Genomic DNA, 8,057 nt, shown 5'->3' with positions numbered 1-8,057 from the left:
CCCCCGGGGGAGAGCCCAAAGACCTCCCGCCCGGGCTCCACGGTCAATAAAAGGGGCCGCTCCGCCCCTGCAACACTGCGAGGGGTAGCCTATGTATTTACAATATATGCAAGAGCAAGTTACCATTTCTCCTAGTTCGTGTCTGCGATATCACTATTGTCGAAGCAGACGTTATAAACTATCTTCAACAAATAAATAACAAAAACACTACAACTGCCATTTACTTATATATAATCTCTAAACAAAAATATATTTAAATATCACAGTCATCTTTATAAAATTTAACAATTTCGTCATTCTTGCCCGTTACTTTACACACATCTTCATGGAAATGATAGTTTTAAAAGGCTTAACCTTACTAAAATTGCAGCATAACTACGCCTACCCAATAAAAAATAAACCGTTTCAAGTCATTGCATTTTTCGGAAAATATCAAATTTTCCACGCCACGGCTTATTAATCGACGCCACAATGCACTCAAAACTGATTATTTAACATTTAATTAAGAAAACAAAATCAAAATATTAACAGTAGATTATCTCTTGGCTCGGATTCAATCGGATTAAAAAAGAGACCCAAACAAAGGGTTTTAGCCTTTAGGAAGATTTCAGCTAATTGGCTTTTAACCATATCCCGTTTATACCGTCTGTAAATCCGTGTTTACAGCCCTATGGCACATCCAAATTAAATACTGATTACTGACTATATTCTCTAATAAATAATATACAAACATGTATTAAGTTATATTACACATTTTGATAATAAATAAATTATTGCGTCAATATATTACAGTAAACAATCAGTATCTCGAACTATATGGAAAGTAACTCTTATGATCAGAATATACATATGAGCGAGGCCGGGATCGAGCATCTAAATTGCGATAAGCGCGATCGTAACGGTAATCGTAATCGTCATCAAAACTCGTGTCGGCATCTAATGTGGATTGATAGGGGTTAACAGCTGGAACATGGCTAGCGCCCGAAGGGTGAGAATGGTACTGTCTAGAATAACTGGAATATAGCGGACCGGCTAGTTTTGATCTGGCAGCCATTAGGACATCCGCAGCGGCCTTTACTGGATCTTCACCTTCGGCACCCGTCTTAAAACTCTCACTTAAAACTGAAATAATCATTACAAGACAACTGTTATTAGATTGTACCAACGTTTTAGAAACAAACACATTGATAAACAAGCCAGCACCCATAGGCCGATATAAACATTCGGGTGCCATCAAGTCGCTTGATTCTGCTCTGTTGGTATCATAAATGCACCGCAGTCTTATCTAAAACAAAAATCTACAGAGAAAGAGAAATGGGGTTTAACGTCCACTCGACACAAACTAGGTCATTTCGGGACTAACATGGTTTAATTTTATTTCACTAATTCGCTTGTGCCTAGGGGTCTTTAGCAGTGGGAGGAAACCGGAGGACCCGGAGAAAACCCACGAGGTTGGACAGGCGACCCTACTCCTTGTCACGTACAACCGGGGATTCGAAACCACGCCAGTCAAAAATCTAACTCTTTAACGCAAAAAATGACCCAATAACAATTGGACCAGTTAATATTTCGGAAGCAAAAAATATAAAAATAGAAGCTCCGCAAATGTTTGAAACGGTCATGCATTGATAATACCCTTTTCATTTATAACGACTAAAATAACACAAGACCTATATCCCAATAAAATATCTGGTAAATTTATCCCTACCTTTACTAGGTTCCTTACTCAGTCTAGAAAGACTAACAGCTCCACCAGGTGACGATGTATCCGACAGTGTTCCACTGTATTTCATACTATCCATATCACGTTTCAGACGATGACACAGTGCCAACGCCCCCTTGGCCACCTCTCTATCAGGAATGACATCAGAATCAAAGGCTTTCTGTAGGGTAACTTCATTAAGTTCGGAGAAATTGACCAACTGAATCAGTTCTCTAATTTGATCATCGGTTAGGGTGTCTTTTTCTGAAAAGGAATCGATTCTGGTTTAAACAAAAGGACACAAGGGTTTCAAATCTTACTATTCTGCACATCAGTAGTAATGAAGACGGGTGCTATGGACTTCTCTTATTTCGATTTTCAACAGGGATCTTTCACTTTCTGCCAAGAATATGCACACGCCCAGACGCTTTCCTTCGTTGGGCCCTCCCTTCTACACCACCAACAAGGGGAAACTGGACTGGACAGCGGAGGCCCAAGACTGTTCATTTAGGCGCTATTCAGACAGACTGATGAAAAGATCATCTGTCCACCACCGAGACGTTGTTGTGGACACCCTTTAAAGCGAATTTTATAGATTCATTCCTGACCATGACACAGCCCAAATAATTTGAACCTGATCCCAAGTTTACAACTGTAATGGTGAGTAATGCCAGTAATAATCTACGCAGACAAATTTAACAATTCAAAGAACGCATATGATGACCACGAGTGATAATACCATCAGATTTTCAATATGCTTACCTGTTTTAAAAATATATTCTAAGACATTATAAAGCTGGTTGTTATCCTTTCTTCCATCTTGTGGGACTGCTGAAGTGAGTAGCTTAAACGTTTCTGATGTTAAAACTTCCTTTCGGGCCATTTCTGAGGTATAGGTATCGACAAGTTTGCAGGCCTGTTCTGATTGATTTGGATCTTTTGCTGCCTCGACAACAATATCGTGCACGACAGACGGCGAAATGGTACAAAGATCTTCAGCTGAGAGCGTGTTGAACATTTCTCCAGCAACCTTAACCAGGAGATCTCTGCAAGAACATCCGTGCGTTGTGGCGATTCTCAGAACTTTGGTTAACCATTCTGGGGTTATGTAAGGCAAGTTATAGGACTCTTCTGGCAAAGCCAACAAAACAGCATCGAGCACTTTTGCAACCTCGGCCTCTCTTTTTTCATTTAACACTGTTGGTTGTGGTTTTGTATCATCTTCATTTTGTTCTTCTGTGTCTTCTTCGGCGTTTTCCTTCTTGATCGGCACATCAGGTTCGAGAACCTTCGACACGTACTGGACAGCCAAACTAGCCAGCTCGGACATCCTTACCCCATCCTCTTGACCCTTGACTAGAATTTTCACAAACCACTCAACGGGCAGGGAGCACAGACCTGAAGTAGTTTTGTCTTCTGTCGAATCTAACCTTGAAGTAAAAGAACTAAATTTTGTGGGTGGCTTCAACCAACATTCCACGAGGGCGTCAACACACATAGACACAATTCCGGTTTTCTCCGCAACTGTTCCAATCTTACCACAATTCAGCAACAATGTCACAATGGACTGAATTGATCTGCTTAATTTGGCTGAGGTGATTGTGTCGTGAAGATATTTATCGGCTAAATCCCCTAAATTGCCAGGTCCTTCCATTTCCAGACGGGAAGCTGCACACCTTATTTGGACAACACTGTTTTTGGTCATAGGTAAAGCCATATTGTAGCAGAAATCAGCTATCATTCCAAACATCTCGGACCCACCAGGGAAGTCATTTAATCGTACAATGTTCTCTTTGGAATTTTTGTCTTTTGTTAGATTACGAAAATAGTCCGATTTTGCATAAAGCGGAAATTTGTGAAGTTTGAATTCAGCACCATCTACGACCACCGTGATATCAGAGAGTTCACCAGACTCCCGGAATTTAGAAAAATCCATAATGAAGATAGATTCTCAATTTTGCTTCCAGAAGAATCAATGGTGGTAGGCTATTCAAATGACCTCGCAGATATATTACTTTGGTCGGTCCTGTGAAAAGAATGAATTCGATATTTAATAACTTTACCCACTCCACGGCTAATAGGTATAAAAGAATAGGTCAGTATTTTTTATTTACTTATATATGTGAGTTGACTTATTAACATGGTCTTAGGTGTATTCTTTCGATATAAAAGTAGCCTACGCGATATTGTCATTCTATATTTAGTCTATATTGACCCTATTGATCATGATCCTTTTATGTACTGCATTCCTAAAGTGACCTCTTAAAGTAAGTGCAGTAGGACCACACTACATGCAACACAGACAAAACCGTTAAGACAACCCAAAGGACAACACAAACTACACAGACATTGTAAGCAATAAACAGCAAATATCAAATCAAGTGAGTGGATCAGGTGGCCAGTCTTAAACGTCCACTGCCCGCCTTATCTACCATGGAATATATATATCTTTATAAAATACTATCATCTTCGAAGAATGCACTAGAAAAGAGTTCATTAAAAATTCAAATAATAGTTCTTCCTTTATAATACCTGTCTGTAGTAACTGAGATAATGGAGAAAATCTAGTTAATTCAGTCATTTAAATATATAGCCCAACAAATATCATTGACTATAATATATGCACAACCTTACCTGTATGGCTTTTAATTTAAACTGGTTACAACGCTTCTGTAATCTACTTAATGGGTCATATACTTATTATAAAGTGTTAACTATTGAAATTACTCGCACAATACATGTATAGGGCCGACTATTGTCAAACGTAAAAGGTTTGTATCGCATTAGGTGTTGTCATTTCACGAATGTCCAGGCAATATGCGATTTAAGCTGATCATTCTGTTGAAATATTTAACGACTGGTTGATAAAGTATAAAGTATTTGTCCAACTATTGGTAACGTCTGATTACGTTTAGACATGTTTTCCCGCCTCTATGAAAAGATCGATAGAGGTTTGATGGATAAAGATTATGTATAACACAATATTTTATAACGTTTACTATTATTTGCAATCAGATTAACAAAGCATTAAGAAGAATAATGGAGTAAAACGTCAGATTGTTTGCTTCATAATGATATAACCTTATAGGCCTACTTTCATTTTCTTTGCTTATAGTTATATAGGTTATGGAGCAGACTTTTTTCTTAGCTCGTCTGAAGGCTTTTTCTACCCATTGACTGGGCCAGGCCCGTAGCCGGAGTCCGGACCTAAAGGGGAGGAGGGGAGGGGGGCAACAAGCAACACTGGTCCAGACCCGTAAACAGAGTCTGGAACCAAAGGAAGGGGGGGGGGGGCTAACAAGCATGCCCGGCGACAAACACACTCGTGTAAGCTGCTTGCGGCGAAATGAAATGGGCTCAACGTCCTATTATTCCACCCCGACCTAGGCCTATTGAAGACGGGCATATATAGTATGCTATGGGGGAAATTTCGCACGGACAGTGGCAAAATGACCTACTCTTGTATTGAATTCCAACTGTCAAGATTGCTTTAAGTGCCCGCCGATGTGTATGACCTCGGGTTTTCGTCCCATCCGAACAACTATACGCTGCCCCTTGCCAAGCCTTTCGTCCTGCCCGTAGCTAGGAGGGGTGGGGGGCGGGGGGGGGGAATACGAAGCCAACAACCATATTTAATGCCGACTGAGATTGGTTGGGCGCTTACGACTTCATCAATGGAGTGCCCAAAACGGCATGATTGGCGGGGTGCTTCATCCCGGAGGGCTCCCATAATGCCGATATTGGTGGACCGCCCACGACCCGACGCCTGAAGAAATCTACTATAAGAAAGCCAACTGGAGATTGTAGGAATTTTTCCAGGGTCCTGTTTCTTGAAATCTTAACTAAAGATAAAATCCAAATTTTAGTAGATACTTCAATTTTCATTGGCTAAGCACTAAAATCAATTTGATACTATCCAATCAAATTACTAGAATTTGGATTTTATCCTAGTTAAAATTTCGTGAAACAGGCCCCAGGTCAAATTCACGATGGGGATGAGATTGATTCAAGGCGTGATAATCTTCACAATTCAAACAAGTCACACTCTCACCCGATTCCAAACTTTTCGTTTTCCTCATAAATTATTACAGGTCGTTAAAGTCGTATTCCTTCCTTCAAATTTTATAATGTTCACATGAAAATATCATAATACGTTAATATCGCAAATTCTGCCTCAAAATTGAAATTTTCCGTCATTTTCATAGTTCCTCAGGTTCAAACCCTACTTTCCAAAATGTCTTGGGGGAGGAGCACCCTAAACTCTTCTCCGAAGAGAAGCGCGTCGGTAGGTACATCGGCGCCCCCAGAAGCTTCCAATGAAAATTTGAAAATTAGACCGCCGTAAATGCTATTTCCTGCGCTTTGGGACAGTAAGGGGGCAGAAATTGAAAATCAAACAAATTTTTTTTATAAAAACGTGTAAAAACTAGTCATATAAACAGTAAAATTATTTCATTTCAAAAACACACATAGTGACAGTTCTGATTTGAATGCTGTATTAGACTTGAATATTTAAAAAAATTAGCCACCGCAATTGCTATTTTGGGACAGTAGACAGGAATATGAAATCGAAAAATACATAAAAACTGTAGTCTTAGTAATAGTAGATAGTAAAACTATCTCAAAATAGGCAGTTCTAATTTAAACATGAAATTGTCGCAAAATTAGACCTGAAAGTGTTTAGTCGTGGGCTTGTTTTTGTTTCATGATCTATTTTCGATTGAAAAGTCTCTTTTTTTCGCCCCACCCCCACCCACTTTTGTGTAGATACGGGCCTCGGAGGATCCGGCCGATCAGTCCACCAAATCGACTTGTCACTCTCCCAAATCATCCAAAACCAGTGGGCCAAGCATTCATGGACAACGTTCCACTGAGAAAACGATATGGTATCTAGTCATAACCATCTCAAAAACTTCTTCGACTTCATTAAAATCATGAATGCAAATGTCAAAAACTACTAAGAGATGAAAATACACACGAAACAAAGAACACCGATTTCCAAATTAAACGTCTCAGAACTAATGCTTTAATCGTGACAAAAACAACAAACACCGGTCAATTCATTGTGATGCAAATGTAAAATATCGGTTCAACTGGTTGAAAACATTTTCGGCTGTCTCTAAAATTCGGTGAATTAATCACTATCATCGCAATACTCAGATACGTTATCTTCTTCATCAGTTTCGTGGGCAAATAACTCGAAATATTGTCGTTTTGTAGGGTCAGCTAATTGGAGAATTAAAAAAAAAATTGCGTATATTACAATTGCATCCCAAACTTAGGCTGCCTATCTACAGCTAGCTCCGGCTGAGCGGGAAGTATGACGTAGATTGGTCGCTGCGTGCAGTATGTTACAATTGTTCATGTTGGGGGTTCAGTTACAGAGGTAGGCCTACTTGATGACTGCCCTGTGCAATGCGCAGTTTTGTCCATTTCTGGCGGTTTGAGTGGGTAGGTTGACTAGGTTCACAAGATGCAAGATGGTCTGGTACGAGGACATTAATAACACTACAGTTGCAGTTCTTATGTCTATGATAGTATGATCCATTCAATGATTGTACTTGTTGATGGAAAAAGTTTGTTTAAATTTCAACCCAATTGATCTTTGGTAACCGTATCCTGGCTTTTCCGACTTAGAACTTTTCAGTCAGCTCTCACGTTCGCTGTCGGCCAAAACAAATTCAGTCAACGGTGCAGAAATTGCGTAGCTATTCAATTATTAAATCCCATTTTAGTCGTAGTCCTATTAGTGATTTGTACGATCAGACGAAGTTTATTCGTAATTCTTGACTCTTAAAATATCAATACTCACCTCAAATTACCAATTACCACTTTCTTACAGTGATCGTGAGCCTAGGTTGTACTTTCGCACCTCCTTTCCTGGAGAGCTACCGACCAAAATAGCCTAGGTCACGTGAGGTCCAGGCAAAAGAACCTAATATAGTAAGTGCTGGTGCTGGGGGACTGCACCACACATAATTTACATAAAAACAAATACATGGACAAGACATCATACTCAGAAACCACAAATGTGAAATAAACAAACAATTCAAAAAAAAAAAAAAAGGTGAATGGATCCGGGGGCTATAGCCGTAAGCGCCCACTGACTTAATTTATTTTTGCACTGTTTTTCAACATTAAATTTTGGGAGAAAGGGTTGATGTAGCCCCAGAAGCTTTTCAATAGAATGTGGGAAAAGACTTATAGGGATTTTTAGGTGCATTTATTATGCTAAAATAACCTATTAAGTCTGACTTCGGCTGTTTTGGCATGGAAAGTGTATACTATTTTAGTATTATTAGTACAGACCAGAGACAGAACCTAGGGAAATCTGCGCCGCTTCGCAACAGAAATA

General features: G+C 39.5%; 1 protein-coding gene across 1 annotated transcript; it reads right to left on the bottom strand.

The window, feature by feature from the left end:
- Positions 1–214: 214 nt before the first annotated feature.
- On the bottom strand, positions 215–4,472 carry LOC126815853 (uncharacterized). The gene is made up of 4 exons (XM_050541845.2): positions 4,337–4,472; positions 2,465–3,728; positions 1,709–1,966; positions 215–1,122 (listed from the first exon to the last, which is right to left on the bottom strand). The coding sequence occupies exons 2-4, from the start codon at positions 3,636–3,638 to the stop codon at positions 800–802; spliced, it is 1,755 nt and encodes a 584-aa protein (XP_050397802.1). The 5' UTR covers positions 3,639–3,728; positions 4,337–4,472; the 3' UTR covers positions 215–799.
- Between the last annotated feature and the right edge of the window lie 3,585 nt (positions 4,473–8,057).

The sequence above is a fragment of the Patella vulgata genome, chromosome 3 (genome assembly GCF_932274485.2).
Source record: "Patella vulgata chromosome 3, xgPatVulg1.2, whole genome shotgun sequence".
NCBI lineage: Eukaryota > Metazoa > Mollusca > Gastropoda > Patellidae > Patella > Patella vulgata.
The sequence above is the reverse complement of the archived record's forward strand: the minus strand, read 5'-3'. Positions and strand labels throughout refer to the sequence as shown.